Source organism: Lepeophtheirus salmonis, chromosome 6, assembly GCF_016086655.4.
Source record: "Lepeophtheirus salmonis chromosome 6, UVic_Lsal_1.4, whole genome shotgun sequence".
NCBI classification, from domain to species: domain Eukaryota; kingdom Metazoa; phylum Arthropoda; class Copepoda; order Siphonostomatoida; family Caligidae; genus Lepeophtheirus; species Lepeophtheirus salmonis.
The window spans coordinates 52,395,922-52,414,767 of record NC_052136.2 but is presented as its reverse complement, the minus strand read 5'-3'; the positions used below and the strand labels follow the sequence as shown (position 1 = coordinate 52,414,767).

Genomic DNA, 18,846 nt, shown 5'->3' with positions numbered 1-18,846 from the left:
GTAGCATATTGTATATGTATAACTTTCTGTCTTCCTCAGAAAATGAGAGATTTTCTATGTATGAAGAAAATTTTTAGGATATTTTTTTTCTATGTATGTATTTTTTCACATCTGTGAAACAACTGAGTTATATTTTCTGTTTTATGTTCCTTTGAGAGGCCAAAAACAACATTTTATAAATAAATTATGAATGAATTGATTTCCAATTCATTAGCTTCCCATGAGTCTTATCAATAAATAAAAGTTTAATCATAATATATTGTAGCTAATAAATTTTCGTTCAGAACAACTTTATTCATTTGGATAAAACCTGACTTTTGATATTTAAAAAAAAAAAAACTTCTAAACGTTTGACAAAATAAAATATTTTTCCCTTCCCCAAAAAAACCAGTTAAATTTGTGTAACACCTCTGCTTCAACAAATATGTTATCTTTGTTCAAGGTGCATTTAATGCAAAGATAGATGACGTCACCATGGGTTCTTCTTTTACCCAACGACAAATTTTTAGCACTAGACTTGATTTAAATTCAAAAAACATAAAAAAACGAACTGTTCTATTGTATACTCATAATATGTATGTTAAAAATCACTTCATATCAGATAATAAATATAATGTCAGTTTGGTTATTTTAATTCTACCATCAATAAAATAAAGAAAGTGCTACTATTTATCTATCATATTTTTATTCAAAATTGGGAAAATAATCTCATGAAGGACATTCAAATTAGATATATAGGTATTGAATTATTTAATTTTATCAAATATTTTTTGGCTATTCTGAAATATTAAGAAGAAAAATTGAAGAAATCTTTCAAAGTATTAGAAAAATATTATTCTTCCATCCTATTAATAAGAAGAGTAATATAATATACTCGGATATCAAAATATTTATACATAAATTGTTTTCAATTCTATATGTAGTACTACTCTACAAGGAGCCACATATGAAATAACTTCACTCTTAGCTTAACAAAACTTGATCCTTTAATTTAAAATATACATCTTTTCTTGAAAACAACAGTAACTTGAGGCTTTAGATAGAGATTAAATAAAAAGTAGGACTTAATAGGAGTAACAACAGAGGGATTTTTGTACCTAGTGTTGTGTTTGTTCTTTTTTTTTTAACACCAATAACACTGTTAATTGATTAATGGAGAAAAATACAACATATATATCAATAACAAACACACACCATAAATTAATTAAAGTCAGATAAAATAAATAAAAACGACACCAGGAATAATAAAACATTTGTAGATACAATTCATAGACTCGAGGTTTTGTCGATTTCTAAATATAATTCCGAGGAATTAATTAGTAAAATAATTTCTCTATAAATAATCAACTTATGAAAATAAAAGCTGCATGAATCTCAATTCTTTCTCTGGTAATTAAGTTAACTTATTACGACCTCGGCCACTTTTCTTGAGATATGGCATCTCAGAGATGCCCTCTTTGCCACCATCGTCCAGAACTTTGCCACTGATTTGGACGCTACCCTCAAAGTCAGATTTTGGCTGCCCCGGGTAGAGCCCGGGCAGTACTAGTACAGTGTAGTTTGTACTGCGTTGATGGTCTCCCAATATTTTTGAGAGTACCCTCCACCAGGACTCATACTGCTTTCTTTATTCTTTTGAACTACCTAAAGTCGTAATTTAATGTCTGCGTCTCATTACAGAGGCTACGCTCATCGGGAAATACTATCGGCGTCAAGTAGAGGCCCGATGCTAGTCTTTATTTTTTCTATCCAGTCCAGTCTTAGGACCAGTCCTTGGGACTGGTATTTCCGACTGTCAGTCCTTTAAATTTATGTTTTAGGACTGAAATACAGGACTGAACTGTCTTCCTTTCCAAATACGGACTGATACGACATTTTTTGTACCTAAGATTTTCATCCCATATTTAGCGAAATACTTTGTTTGTTTTTTTTAGTTTTAATTATAAATAAATATTTATCTGTATTTTATGTATTGTGTAGTTCTTATTTCTATATGCAATTTAATTTTTTTAAATCAAAAATATAAGTTTTTAAAATACTTATTGCTTCCAGAATAATGTTTTTTTTAAACAAAATGTTAATAATTTTAGGAGTACTAAATTTGATATTATATATTCATTTGTAATAAAATAATTTTTTTTTCATATCAAAACTTGTCTGTCTCAAAAAGGGAAGGAGGAGGTCTATTTTTAATTTCCTTAATAGGTAAGTTCTTCTTTAATGCTTGAAGATAACATAGGGGAACACTCATTTTCTACAAAACAATTCAAGCAAAAATGAATATATCTATGAGCGTAGAATCCGAAACAGATCTCATTTTTTTTCTCAGTCATCTTAATTTTAAATATCTGTGATTATAGAAATTTGGAACTTTTATCCTTCAGAGTCATTTTTTTCCTTAAAAATATCCCCAAATTAAAAGTAGGATTAATAAAACTTATGTTAAAGTGTTTTTTTATGATTAATAAGTGCTTTTATTGATTCTGTATCTTGTTCTGAACTCGATATATTTCTATTTTTAGGCTCAAAAATGATTAACAATGACACTCTTCTTTATAATACATAGTGATGAGGAATATCATAGCTTATATTATAGAAAAATTTGATTTACAATTTTTTTTTAAATATTGAAAACGTATGCATCTTCAAGAATTTTTGTTCCATTTTGTTTTTCTCTAGTGATCCCATTCAGAAATATTAAAATTATGTACTCATCGTGAATGGATTGCTCTATTGTTTCGATCCTGGTATCTCCTCCACAAGGAAAGAGTCCACCATACTCCCTTATAATGTCTGGTAGTTTTTCATAGATGAATTCTCCTACCGTTGTTCGTTGTGGAATTTTGAACCAAATTAGAACATCTCTTGAGATGGATGATCAAGTTGGAAGTATCTTCCTACAATTGCCTCGATGTTTCTTTTAGGAGGAAAAATATGATGATAGTAATAACTTTGAGACTATTTGCAAGTATACACCCATACAAAATGGGATCACTACAAAATGGAACAAAAATCCTTAGAAATTTATATTTCTTATTTAGATCTTTTTTTTTAAATTATACGATAAATATTTTTCTATAATATAAGCCATTTTATTTCTCATCGTTACGTAATATGAATAAGTATAAGGGTCCAGAGAAGATAATCATTTTTCTGTCTAAAATGGAAATACATCGAGTTCAAAACAAGATACAGAGTCAATAAAAACACTTTTTAATCATAAAAAACACTTTTACATAAGTTTTACTAACACAACTTTTAATTTGGGATTGTTTTAAGGGTAAAAATTACTCTGAACGATAATAGTCCCGAATTCCTATAATTCAAGATATTTCAGAATTCAGATAACTGAGATCAGTTTTGGATTCTGCGCTCATACATAAATTTTGTTGTTGTTTTCAATTCATTTGTACAAGATTTTCACCCCTTACGGTTCCCCTATGTATTTTGAGAAAGATGAATCATCGTCTGAAGACCCATTCATGTTTGTAGATTATTTATGAATATTCTTACTTTCTGGTGTCACAACACAAACTCGTCAAGGAGCTCTTCAATCATTAAAATTAACCCCAAGAATCATCTTCTAGTGAAGTAAAACACGAAATATCCAGGGAGAGACACTTCCACGAGTTTATAAAACACTTTAGAATGAACAGCACTATCACAGATCCTTCAATCTCCCTTAAATTGATTTAAGCGTAACACGATACTCGTTGTTTGTATTCCATACTTTTCTCATCGTGAAGATGGCAGCACTCCTAAATAAAAGCTAGGCACATTCATCTAGAATCTGTTGACAGTTACTCAGCAAAGGTTCAGCCATTTTGGAATCGCAGTTGTTTTAACAGTCGTTTAAGTGAGTTGCTGTGAGTGTTTTTGTGACAATATACAATATCGAGTTTCGATCTTTCACAAAATTTTTATTTTTTAAAGTGTAACAAACCTTTAATACATTGAAACAGTAACAAGCATTGAGGACTGTGTAGAGTTAGAAAGAGACTGTGTTCAAAATAACAATATGAGAAAAAATATCTTGTATCTTTGTTATGTCAGAAACTTTGCAGACCATCCAAGTATATAAATCATCAGAATAACAATGAATAAATGTGTTCTTTTAATTCTTTAAAACATTCATTACACGATTGTTTTAATTCTATGTTCCTCTTCAATTTCATAACTATTCTACTAACAGTTGGTCAAAAGAGAAAGGAACAAAAGAGTACTCGCTCCTTGTATAGAATATTCGTTGATTTTCTAGTTGTTTTTTGCTGGGTGGTAATTTTCCTAAAGCCCCGTAATATTTCGTATTTTGGTTTCCATGGTTTTTCACTCCAATTATGGACATGTTTTGATATTTGTTTATATTTGTTTAATTAAAATCTTATATTTACTGGGTTTCCAAGTAACTTGTTGCTTATTCCTGTTTGATCACATATATACATCCTGTTCTCAAAAGAAACTTTCATTACAAAAAATAAAAAACACTGACATCTTTATACTCCGGTTTATCTCTAAATATATATTTTAAATAAGATTAAAGAGACAGTCTTATTAATTGATTTCCGTTCCTTTTCATGTTATTTATTATAAATAAATATAAACTCTTTTGTGTAAGGGAAATTGACTCATAGGAAATGAAAAATAAGGTCAAAGAAATGAAAGATACTCTCCTTTTTTTCTTCCTTTTGTTGTTTAAATAAATGATGTTACTTGTCAAACAAGAAATAATATATTTAATATCAATTGATATTAGGTTTGAATGAAAAAAAAGGTAGCAAATCAACAGTCAATATTGATGGCTCAAAATAATCAATTGTGATGGAAAAGGGTTGTGCATGTCTTTTTCTGTTTACCCTTTAGAGATTAAATTAATTTGAACGGATATTGAGCAATACATAAAAAAAATTACTAAATAAGACTAAAAGTTTTATACAAAAATATGATTTCATATAAAAGAGAAAATAATTCCAAAATCTTTATTGAGTAAGGGTATAACTCAACAAGTTTGACAATCCCTACTTTAGCGTAATGGTAGGGGATAGTCTGTTACAATTTTATGAATGAGTTCTTATTAAACTCGTTGTTAGAAGACGTATGGGGTTTTTCAGATTGGTTATGATCTCAATTTTTAATCTCTTGCTCTCATTCCACTAAAGTTAACATCTGCCTTATTTAACACTTGTTTAAACTACTTATTCATTTAAAAAAAAAAAGAGTGAAATATTTATCAAATTAGTTTGAAAAGCAGAATTTCATTTAAACCTTTTGTAAATCTTATATGCGCAAAGCGTAAACATATATTAATTTGAATGAACAGTCTGTATTAGTGTTCCGGGCTTTTCATTCCCGTCCCCATTATTGTTTCTTGAACAACCGTATAAGAATTTACTATTCTTATAAATATTGTATCCTTAATTATTAAACTTGATTGATAATGATACCAGTGGTTGATATTAAATTTGATTTGATTCATCAATGTCAATTCAAATAGGACAACTTTTCCATTTAGAGGGACCAATTCATCCCTAGTCTCCATATTCAGACAAAAAATCTTACCTTTTGTATATTTAAAGCTGTTATCTTTTATCAATACTTCATGACTGCTATTGTAATCAATCTACATATTCTTTCAATAGCTAGCTTCTTTGTTTTTATTACTAAATGTGTCACTGTTTTTTCCCTTTCCAACGAATGAGTTGACATAACTGTGACATCAATCAATTTGGGATCATCTCGTTATCACCATATGGCGTTTGTGATGTATGTACATATATTATATTATAAGATATGATCATTTCTACCATTGTTAAATACATAGGATTCCTGTTGTAGATAATAATATATTCTGTATAGTTAAAATTGAATTATTTTTTAAAATGTTGTTAGTTGGTAAAGGGCTAAAAATCGTAAGCATTTTCGGTATGTAAAAAATAAAGACACCAAAAATTAACATGGTAACCCTGACAATTTGCAAATGTTTTGCACAAGAGCAGCTAAGCTGCTATGACGTTTCATTAGATTAGGTCCAAGGATATAAACACAAATCCCACTCCATATCTAGCAAGGTCATATTAGGGAGTAATTACTGTGACCAACAGAAACTTAGATTTTTACTGCCCAACAAATCATCAGCGTTACTCTCTGGCAGTCATAAACTTTCCCACTCCTGCTTAAACTTTATACTTCTTTCCTCCAGAAATAATAAGAGCTTTAGAAAAAAGAAATGCCCCAGTGGCCTACAAAAAAAAAGGTTTTGTTATGAATTTACTTGTGATCCTATGGTTCTTATTCCCCTTCTTCTTTAACTTGTCATCGTTTAATATGTTCTTAATATATATTTATCATAAAGTACTTCCTCTGTATTTCTTACTATAAATATCCTATCAAGATTGTTAATGTCCCAATAGTGTAATATTCGTATACATTGAATATATAGTACATTATCTTATTCTTCCACAACCTCTCTCTCTTTATTTCTGTAAGCCATTATGGATCCTATTAATAAAGTTTGTGTTAAAGTAATCTCCTCAGATGCAATATCGGCGACGAGGATGGGATTAGGCCAGCTTAACTTCCCTGCTGTGGATTCGTTGACAAAACTAGCCTTGATAAACTTGGGTAACCCGTTTTTGTCGACAGGAGAATCTTAATCCGTCTCTTAAAGACAGACCAGTACTGGTTGTGCCTCGTGGACGATGAAATTGGACTATTGTCGTTGACAAAAGTCGTGGTATGTGTCCAAGCGAGGGACCACATCACTCAGTCTGGGTTTAATCACCAGGATTTCTGATTCAACAATGTTCCTTCTCTCTTGTTCCCCCTCATGATAGGTGAATGTTTAAAGGTGAAGAAGGTTCTGGTTTCTCCCTGGATAGGCCGATGGTATGTGATCCTCCCCTGGATGAATTTGGACTGTTGGAGGACGTTCTAGTTTCTCCTCAAGGACTTGGACATGTGAAGAAAGGCTTATGGCTATACTTGAACTTACAATATAAGGTGTTTTCTTGCTTCTGGTAAATACACACAACAATGACGTTAGTGTAGCTCCTTCCTTTGCAGATTCCTAATTTAAAAAAAATGATCCTAACAAATATTCAAAAATATGCTGTAAAAAAAAGAAGTATGTTTGAGCCTGTTTTGATTAATATATAGTTATTAATTACGAGTACTAACTTGCTCCATAACATTAAAAGAAGGAATATTTGATATGTCTGAGTTCATGGTTGAACCAGTAAGACTCGTCCGGTAGAAAAATGATTCCACCTTCTGCTGTTTTTGTATCATAAACTGTTTTAAGATAATAAAAAAGTATATCACTCCGAAACTTCATCTAGAGTTATTATTCAAATGCTTAAAAACCCCACTTTTTTCAAAGGGTAGGGATTTTCCCTTGGGATCACATTTTCTTGGAATTTTTCAGGGTTTTACACCTACGGGAAATACTCACCAAACATTTATTTTCCTCCCCGGAAATCCTGCGTTAAATTATTCCAAAATATAAGTTTCATATAACTTTATATAAATAATTATATCACTATAAATGAACTCAAACATTATTTTAGGTCTTGTAAATAACAAATCAACTGTTCCATATCTGCTCAAAAGTTTCGTATTTTGAATATAGTATGTGCTTTTTAAGCTGTATAAAGTGTGACATTTCCGGTGACTTATATTTTTATGAGACACAATTTCATCAGTTCTAGTGATGTATTGTTGACTTTAAGCCTGTCACAAATATACAAAATATCAACTTTAGGAAAATATATATTTTTTGCGGCACAAATTGAGTTACAGAATTCAAAAAGGTGAATCCTCAAGCTTTATCTATAAAGCAACCTATTTACTATTAGTAATAATGATAAAAATGAAGAAACATGAGAATTGAAAATAAATAGATGAGACAAGCTTAAAATTTATTATTTCTCCTTCAAATATATTAAAAAATACTTTTAATTCAACAGTATTTATTATTTACTAACGTGATCCCCATATTTTCTGGGATCTTTTTTATGTAAAAATTCTATTTTTCGACACTAAAACTAAGAAACTCAAGTTTGAACATTGAATAACATTTTAGAGCAAAGTCATTTATTTTTTCAAAAATTGTTCTTCTAGTGTTAACCTTTCTATAAATATGACTCATAAATTCTAATGGGCGTATCTGAAGATTAATAAACTCATAATCATGTGTTTTTATTTATATACTTAAATGGAATAAACTTTCTAATACATTTAAGATTTTATCAATTAAATTTCTTTGAAGCCCCCTCTTCATGTTTACACATCCTTTCAGAAGTAGTATGTATATACTATCTACATAGATAGTAAATATTTATTTACAGTCATCCTCAATCCCATTTAGGAATTTAATGTACATATACAGAGATATGAATCTTTTCTTAAATCGATACATATTTTAAGAAAATAAATCCGATAAGTGGAGAAATAAAAAATGACTTTTATCTTTTTTTTTTAAGGGACGCACAGAAATCTTCTTCTTAAAGAAAAGAAAAAAAGGATGAAAAGTTAATCGATTTGGAAAATATAAAGATCTTTTCCTAGTGAATACTAATGAATCTTGAATCCCCTCCTCCCCCTCCCCCCCCGTTCTTTTCAACATTCTTCCTTCTTTATAAATGTGAATACCGCAAAAATAATGAGATCATGTCGTATATTGTTTGGATCGGAGTAAGAGCTAATTTCTTTAAGAGAAGAGTCCCCATTTTTCTTCAAAATTTATTACGTATATCCTCCATTCAATATATGTACATAGGAGAAAGATTAAAATTGGAAGGATTATTGAACCAATAATTTTTTTTTTGATATATAGCTATATAGAGATTTGTAAATTCTAAGCACTTTCAGTATAGCATGATAACCCTGACAATTTGAGGAATGTTAGACATTAATAACTTAGCTGTCGTTCCTCGATTCTACTCTGAGTCCTGTAAGGACTTATAGAGTTATAATTACCCAACAAATTCCCTGTGTTAATCCACGTTATGCATAAAGACACACAATATGTTTTCTTCTCAATAATTGAAGGATAACCAGAACAGAACAGAAATTTAAAAATAAAATTATTCTTTGTAACTAAGTAATAAATATCAGGGTTATTCAAATAAATAAAAATAAATATTTAATTTCATAATACATGTATTATATGTGAAAGACTCAATGGCAAACATGCTCTGGAAATATTATTTGTAGAGCTTAATGTACCTAGGCTCGATACGCTCTCCTAAGGAAGCATCATTTTGCTTAAGGACTTCAAAGACAGTTTCTAAGTCGGATGGCGTAAAACTATAATGTTTAGTAATACTTACATAATTAGTACAATTTTATCTGACCAATTAAATGATGGGATGGAAGGGAGGATTATTAAAGCAGAATATGACTAATAACATTAACTAGATTCAATATTTCACCAAGGTTAGCAACAAACTTAGGATATTTATTAGAGCGAGATGTTATCACAACAATGTTTTGGCAAATAATGAACAGTAAAGGCCACACGCAATTATCGGGGTTTTTTTTTTCTTTTTCCTAATCTCAAAATAAGTATTTATCTAGACTTTTTTCAGCCTTATATATGACGCACTTCAAATATTGATAAAAAGATCCATTTTTTGAAGTTTATGAAATTGATGGCATTATTGTTGGATAATATGTTCGAAGTGAGAACAGGGCTTAACGCTTCCATCTAAAGATGAAGTTCATTCAATATCTTACTCTTAACTAATCAGTAATAAGGGATACGCATGGTGTTGTTAATGAGCCCCTTTATTTGCAAATTTTAAGTAAAATTGTCATTCGTCCATGGATTAATGTAACAAATTACGTAAAAGCTTAATTAATTAATTGTACTAACAAACCAAGTCCATAATTTGACATATCACGTTCTATTAAGAGTAATAAACACTTTTATTCTTAATCTTTTAACTTGTGACTTTGTATTCAAAAATCTATAGCTATTCATAGAAAATTAAATTTTTGGAAAAAATTTGAAAAAAAATTTCAAGTTTAATATTTTTTGATAAAAAAAATCCAAAATCGAAATTAAATTTTTTGCTCTTGTAAAAAGCAAAAAGTAATATGTTATTTTTTTTTTTGGGGGGGGGGAGGGGTGCTACAGCTTACATCTTGCTGACGCCCTGAAAATTCTAAATAATATTTAAATAAGTTATAATATAATCAAGTAAATAGAATCAACCTGAAGCAATCTCGATTGGACTTCCATCCGAGACAATATAGCATTGCTACTAATATGCTCCAACAATCTTCTTTTTACCTCACGGAATAGCTGGGGACTGGGTGCAGTCGATATAAAAGTATTTTGGAAAAATATTAACCTTAGTTGGATAAAAAGACTACAACGATAATATATGCCTGCAGATGAAAAAGGATACATAGACTCAATTGATTATTAAACAATACTACATTTTATATTTTTATAATGTAAAGAAGACTTTTTAACATCTTTTAACAAGAAAGTATTAGTTTTATTTCCAATTTTATCTTCAAAGTCAGTTTTTTTCTATTTTAAAATTATTATTAGTCTATGGAAAGATTTGAAAAGTTATAGTGAAATTGATTTATGCACTATTTTTGTTATTAAAATGAATAATAATATTAAATTAACACAACAAACATTTTTAACAAACATACAATGGCGTACTTAAAAAAGATAGGAAAGTTTTATTAATACTTAGAGAACAAAGTCTGCACAATCTTTTATTAAAAACGTTCAACAACAAAAAAACAACAACAATATCCAATGCCTTTATAACCAAAATTTTATTTAAATCCCATGGATACATTTAAAACACTAACTTAACAAGACTTGTATTTCTTTATTCTAAAAATACAACAAGGAACAATTTTGTGAATAAACTTAAAAAATCCCACTCTATTTTTTTTTCAAAAAAACAAAACTTGTTGATTTATTAATAACTGCCCCTAATTCATTATTTGTATGTATATTCATCCTTAAAAAAAGAGATTTAAATTAAATCTAAAAAGGTCCAATGACATATTTTACTAAAAGAAGTTTACCAAGTGGTCCATAAAAATCTAAAGATTTACGAATTCAATTATTAATAAAAGTTGAGTGATTGAAAGTAATTCATATTTCGTAATATTAAAGCGTAATCAATTAGTTACAAAACAAACCAAACCTCATGCAAGAGATCTCAGGGTTTCACTCCAGATTGTCCAGAAAGCTATGAAAAAAGTTGGTGGAAAGACCCTTGTGAAGGTGGAGAGGCCACTTTGAAATCAGCAATGAAAGAAACCCATCTCCTCAGTTGAAAGACTTTTTTTGAGTTCTTTTGTACTCTTTTTTCATTTTTTTGCCCCCAATAGAACTCTGATAAGAACCCTCTCGAGTACTCCTTCTGGGTGCATGTCGAGGAGAAGGCCTGCAGTGTCCATCATCCAAACACCGAGGTCACTGTCGGCCGGCTCTGGGACGCCATGACAGAGGACTATATCTGCAGCGGTTGCCAGGCCTTCCGCTTCCGCCTGGAATCCATAATTGCCACTAAGAGGGGTTATATCAATGATTAAAAGAGCTTAGACAACCATCTATTTATCGTATTAATTTTGTTGAAATTCTATAGTTAATCAATAAATTACATCTTGTTGAAGTTTAAATTCAAACTGTTCAGATTTAAATGGACCACTCGGTGTTTTAAGTAATTCCTTTTTCCCTTCTTTTTTTAAAGAATGAGATGGTTATCATTTTAATTATCCTTTTTCTGACCTTAATATTTTCCCTTTGCAATAAGAAAATTGCTAAATCGTCTTTTTTTGTTGGTGATAAGAGATTAACATGCAAAGCACTTCTAGAGTAAATAAGTATAATTCAATTATATAATAGAAAAAATTATTTTATATTGATTAAATGCTAATTACCTTCTTTATAATTCATTTACAAATATTGTTCAAGCTCAAAGTATGTACAAACAGGTTTTTTTTACTTTTTATACATCCTTTTTGCAAAATTTTATTAATTTTAATAATCCAAGTACATTATGTATGTAAATTTACTTATTTACGATTGCAAAAGTATAGAAAAAGTGTGTTAAAAAATTTAGAAAAATGTAAAAGAAAAGTTTTTAAATAATTATAAAACTTTTTGAAGTACATATAATTAATAATCTCATTAAATAATTGTAAATACTAATAAATAAATTGGGAATATTTTTTGACAGTTACTTATTGTTCACGACTATTGACTTCTGATGGAAAATAATGTTGTGTATTTGGGCTAATTTGTCTTAAAAAGATGACAACAATTAGACTTCTTTGAAGAAAAAAAGTACAGAAAGGACATATTTACTTTGTATTTTTACTCATAAGAATATCAGTTCTTATATAGTATTTTAAAACTAATTGAAAAGCCATAGATATAGTTTTGCTTCAATTAATTATTACACTACAAAAGTAATGAGTTTTTTTTGTTTTTGTTTTTTTGACAATGAGGTCTTTAAGAAATTTAAACAAAGGAATCACCAATCGAGATTATTATTATAATCCTGAAAGAAAAGTTTTATTTTTTTGTGATGCTTGTACTGCTTTGATTCCATAAAAACTATTCAATTACCAAAAAAAATCCTTTATGACACGATTTTAATAGATTCTCTTGTAATGAAAATACGTGTAACAACATATTTCCAATGAAGTTGCATTGGAGTGTAGACGTTGAATATTTATCGATTACTATGTAACTCAATGAAAGTTGATACTTTTAAATATACATATGTTAATAAAATAAAGATTTAATGCTTTGAATCCAATAAAGAAGCAAATTTATTTTCCATAAAATGTGTCTCTCCCAAACCTCAGCTACAAAAAAAAAGTAATATTTCGATACAATTCTTATATAATTTCAAATATACAAATGTCCTAATGGTTAAATGCTTTACTATTAATTTTAACAATTAGGTATATGCCACATTACTCATAAACATTCCAATATGACAAGAATGCATATCTATAGCAAACTGAATGTTAGACAAATCAATTTGGGTTTTATTAAATTAAGGTAAATAATTTTCATATAATTTCTTAAGTATTCAAGAAAAAAAATAGTTTACATCGGTAAAATATGCATAAGCTAGTGATGGCTATGAAAAATTATTAAAGCAATTAATATGTATACTTCACCATGGGCCTCACCAGGGCGTGGGTTGGAAGTACTGTATTTTTATTTTTCAAATTTTGGTACAAAAAAAAACAAGCTTCCCAAAAGATATAATCTTGAGTCTTCATTGAACTTTGATATGATGTGAAAAACTCGAAATTTTTTTAAAATCTAAGTATGTCCTATACCACTACTTCATTGGACTTAAAGTTTTTCCAAAATCCCATTTTTGATTATTGTGGTTAGTTTTTCACAAAAAATATAAATAAATCACAGGATTAAATGGCAAAAAAAGTATTTAACTAAAAAGGATGTTTTTTTCTTATATTATCCTCTTTATATATTTTAATCGATGTATCAAAATTTCCCAGTACAATCTAGGTGAAGAAAAACAGCTAGGTGGTAACGGACAGCAGTACTAATAGTACTATACTCCCATCCATTAATGTTATTTTCATTATATATATTTGTTTTCGAGAGAAAAAAATAAAATTTTCGAAAGATTATACATTTACTTCCATTTCACGAAATTGAATAATTCTTCTTATACCAATTTGATAATCAGAATGATAAATCTTTTATATTATTTATATATTTTCTTAGACTTCTTTAAATAAAAAGTAAAAATCACAAAAATTATGATAATTTATATTATACATTTATTTAGTTATTTTCAAACTTTCAAATCGTCTCCTATTATATTTTACGACTTGAAGAAGATACTCTCTCTCTACTTGGGATATTTTAGCCATTATGATCATAAAGTCAGTCATCCATTTCATTCCTATCTCTACAATAGCAAAATATTATGTATATATTTTTTTGGTTTTTATGTAATCTTCATTTGCTGAACATGATGCAACAGGCTCTTGAAGCCAATTTGACTCTAGATTCAGTATAGTAAAAAAAAAAGCACACCTGGTCATATAAGATAAAAAAACATTCAATAATAATCTAAAATATATAATCGGATTTTCTAAAGAAATCAGGTTTTTACTCAAATATAATTTCAGGCCCGTATTCCTCTTTTGATTATTATCTAAAACATAGCTAAATAGAGGGAACAAAACCAACTCCTGCGTCAAATATCATAAATGATTATGAAGCTTCTTCATGACGACATCTCTTAAATCATTGTCAATTCTTCTGAACAATAACCTATCCTGGTAAAATTTTAAGTCATTAAAAGGATCTTTTTTTTTATTTGCCTACATTGAACTAGACAATTTTGATACTTAGATAATAAAAATGCTGTCAAAAACATTATTCAAAAATAAGCATATTTTAGTTTAATGTCTTTTTTGGGATTCAATCCTCTCTTTTATTTATACTTTTTGTCCAAAAGCTACCCAAAATCATTTAAAATTAGACTTTGGAAAAACTATAAGGACGATGAGGTGGGGCATAAGAAATAATTTGATCTCTAAAAAAATAATTTTGACCATCTAATATCTAAGAGCATTGGAAAAATGCTGAAAAATATCAAAATTCAAAGAAATATATTTCTGAATTGACCTAATACCTCATGATACACACTTATCAAAAATATCTAAATATTTAAAGCTAATAATTAATTAATTTTGCAAATATTTTAACTTAAAAAAGGCTTTCTTGATAAAAAACTTTAGATACCAATAATGATTCTAGTACAAAATGTAAGCTAATCCCCAGCAATCATCTTTGATACAAAACGTATTACTCGAAAATTATTGACTGCATCTATATATATTTTTTAAATAGTCAAGTAGGAGGTTACGGATATTATCAATTTTATATCAGTAGTAGAACTTAAATAAATACAAATCTGAAGAAACAAAAAAAAGTGGTAAATTTATGAACCTATCCATTGATGTAATTTACAGTTTTATAAAGTTAAATTTAATAGGTGTTCTTTAGACTACATGTGGCTCGAAGATTACCAATTGATTTTCTCTCGTTTAATAAAATGTGTTATCTTTAAAAAATATAGTATGTAAGTAATGTACATCACTACAATGACGTTTTTTAATAATGTCCAAAAAAATTAATTTGGTTGATATTGGGTAATTTCAAAACAGTGGTTATATTATATTTGACTCCTTAATAATGAATAGAGTTATAAATGATATTCTTTTATTCGAGTGATAAATTTAGAGTAGTTGACAATAGAAAGAGTTTTTAATTTTCAAAAGCTGTTATCATTGTTCTTTAACTTTTCAAGGAGAGAACATGCAATAAAAAATGATATAAATAATCACATTTCTGTGTTGCTCATGAGAGACGGAGAATATGCTGAGGATTGTTGTTGCGTAGAAACAGAGATGAGAAAATCATAGATACCTTTCTGAAATACATTTAAAAAAGTATATGTTTGCAACCTGCTATTATTAATTATTCCTTCCCGTTTTGAAAAATTCAAACCTTTTAGTAAGTAAGGATCACTAAAGTTTGAATAGGGATCTTTGTCAAAAAATATATATTGCTTCTCAAAGTTATCAACATATATGTTTTTTTTTTTATGCTCACAAGGATTTCAACAATTTTTACATCTACAGTTATAACTATGAAGTAAAAATCTTTGTTAAACATAAAAGAGAATTGAAGATTGACAAAGGAATCAATCCTACCTACAAATGTCCTTTTTACATAGGGAGATGGATTTGTTTTCATTTACTTTATTTCATGCCAGTGGCGTCTGCAGGAGGTCGTCCTGAAACCCTCCCCTTCCCAAAATTAAGAAATTTTTGCTTTTTACTAAGGTTGATAGAAATACAAGGTTATACCATAACCCATGTACGACTAATGTTTGACTTCGACCACGATTTTAATATTGAAGTCATAGTAGATGAGTGGTTGTGTGATTTGTCAATATCTTTTTTTCTTTCGTAACATTCGGTACGATACATTAAATTGAAAATTCTAGAATAGTGACGTCATAGACTATGAGTGGTTGCTTCTTTTGTCAAAATCCGCCTGTCTTGCCTTACAGTCGGTACAATACATCTGATTGAAAATTCCAGCAAGCCCGATTATAGGATGGTCTAAGCTAGTATTTCTATTAACCTTGCATTTTACTAGATTTTTTTTGTCATCTGGGCAAATTATGCGGTAGAACCAAAAATTAAATAATTGAAATTTTTGTATATTTCGTATTTAGCTATAGATTTTTGAATTTTTTTTCCAAAAAATTTAATATTTGAATTATAGTTCCAAGAATTTAATTTTTTTTGAATATCATTAAATTTTTGAATTTGTTTTCACAAAAAAACATTTAATTTTTTGCTAATAGCTTTGAATTAAAAAAAAATACCCCCTCCCCATCCCCAAGAAATACACATTTAATCTTATATACTATACTTATATACTATACTTATATACTACTGCCTTTGCATATAGCCAATCTAATAAAATGTCATAACGGCTAAGCAGCTCTCCTCCCAAACTGTTTTCAAACTGTCAGCCCTACCATGTTTATTTTTCATATTTTTTTAATAACTTTATAGTTATGCGATAATTTAAATTATATGAAAAAAAAACCAAACTTATCATAAATATAATAAAACATTTCAATACAAATGTTATTATAAAAAATAAAAATAATCTTACACATTTAGGAATAATACATGATAATTCAAATATATTATATACTAAATAACACATCAAAATTGACTTGGTGATGCTATTAATAACGATATATAAGAGAATAAAGAAAAAAATCCTATTTTTAAAGACATTTCTTAACAGCTCTCCTCTTCATTCTGTCTGTTTCTCTATATTTACATAGACATATGAATATGTAAAAGTGGATATAAGTAGTATTTAGCTTTACATTTTTCATTTTTGTATACTTTATGACTTAAAAAATGAAGTAAATATATATAAATATGTAAGTTACATTTCTTGACGATTACATTAATGATCATTTTAGCTATTTCATAGAAAAAAAAATCGCATAATGAAAATTTTAATAAAAGGTATGTAATGTAGATATATATATATTTTACTTTGTCTCATGAAACTTTCTTCATAGCCTTTCTCCCTTTTCCCTTAACTCTGTTTCAAAGGCTTTCTTTTTCACATGATCTTAATTTAATTAAAATATGGGAAAAGTAGTTGTTTGTTACAAAAAACAAAACTTTATGAATTTATAAAAGTATAATTATTTTGATCCTAATTGTGTTTTTTTTCAGAATGCATTAGTTAATTTGTCAAAAAGCATATACCACTTATTTATCATATTAAATAGTAATCAATGATTCCTTCAATGATTTTTTTTTTTTAAATATACGTTATAGATAGTTCAAAATTAATATTCTCCTAATAACTAGTAAAATCATATTTTTAGATTGTAATTCAAAAATGTCCAATAAAGATTGTGAGATGTCCAGAATGAAAAATGAAAAATTATACAACAAGGGTCCAAAATCAAACAAAAAATAATATAACAAGCCTTAAAAGACGTATAACATTTTATAATTTATTTAACTGTTTTAAAAAGTAAGATTGCATGTAATTAAAGTTTTATTGCATTTAAAAGAGCCCTTTGTTTTTAACAATAAATATCTGGATGATGGTTCAACCAAGCTATTTAAGTTTAGATACTTTAACCATTTTTTAACGTCAATTAGTGAATTTTAATTGTATTTCTTAAGAAATTTATTAAAGTTAATATGTAAAAATACATATTATTTATAATTAAATTAAATAATAATTAATGATTCTTTAAATGTGTTCTTACAATTTCTTTTGATAAGGTGACTTTTTTTAAATATTACATATAAACTATAAATGTACATTTAATAAAATAAATGAACTTTTAACTATAACAAAGCAATAAAAAAATATTTTTAATTGAATGTAAATTTTTTATGTACATAAAGATTTGATGAATGAAGCATATTTATTAAAACTTTTCTAATTGAAGTTCATTTTAAAAAAATCTTATGTTTGTATAACTAAATTTTAACCAAAAGTGGGTAAAATTTAATTATAACCAATTATATTTAATGGTTGATAAAAATTTAAGAGTGAATTATTACCCTAAATTTCATTATTTTTTTTATATTTATCGCGTAGATTGGAGGTATCAAGATAAAAGTTGCAAGGAATTACTTTGGTCGACAGGCTCAGTCTTTTGAAACAAAACTATCCCTTACTTCAAAGGATTTCCCATCTGTAGATTCCTTTCCCGATTTTCATGGTATTTTTATTCGAGCACCTGGAGTAATATCACTATTGGATGACTCTAAAGTCCAAATATTAGCAAATCTTAGGAATTCACAAACTGGAGAAAAAGAAATTGTGGCTGTTCGACAAGGAAGACTTTTGGCTTGTTCTTTTCATCCAGAGCTAACAAAGGATTATCGATTTCACCAATATTTTGTGGATATAATTGCAACTCGGGAGATATAATTACATAAATTCTTTTGATTCCTTATTGGTATCATTTAATTAATAAAACCATAAAAGTGAGTTTCAAAAATGTATATATTTTGTCAAAAAATGATACTTTTTTATCATATCAGCTACAATCCAGAAAATGTAATTTTTTATGAACCCTTTTACAAGTTTGTCAACGTTTGTTTTATCATTTATATTAATGTATATATTTACAATTTGTTTTATAATAAAATAACTTATAAGGAAAAAAATTATAAATATTTATCTGCAAACAATTTATTTAAAAAAATATGAATAAAAAAGTTAGTTAACTCATTTAA

The 18,846-nt window shown here is 27.9% G+C and overlaps 1 protein-coding gene and 1 long non-coding RNA gene across 4 annotated transcripts in view; one reads left to right on the top strand and one right to left on the bottom strand.

The window, feature by feature from the left end:
* The window catches only part of LOC121119674 (probable pyridoxal 5'-phosphate synthase subunit pdx2), a 22,468-nt gene extending 3,622 nt beyond the window's left edge, over positions 1-18,846 (top strand). For both annotated transcript variants that reach the window (XM_040714410.2, XM_040714409.2), the window contains exon 4: positions 18,203-18,846. In XM_040714410.2, coding sequence (XP_040570344.1) covers positions 18,203-18,538 — 336 coding nt within the window. In that variant the 3' untranslated portion in view covers positions 18,539-18,846. The remainder of the gene's footprint in view (positions 1-18,202) is intronic.
* LOC139905873 (uncharacterized) lies at positions 6,316-7,388 on the bottom strand. 2 transcript variants are annotated; one of them, XR_011780980.1, is made up of 2 exons: positions 7,164-7,388; positions 6,316-7,105 (listed from the first exon to the last, which is right to left on the bottom strand). It is a non-coding gene; the product is annotated as an uncharacterized lncRNA (long non-coding RNA). The 2 variants fall into 2 exon arrangements; XR_011780979.1 differs by having other exon boundaries at positions 7,174-7,388.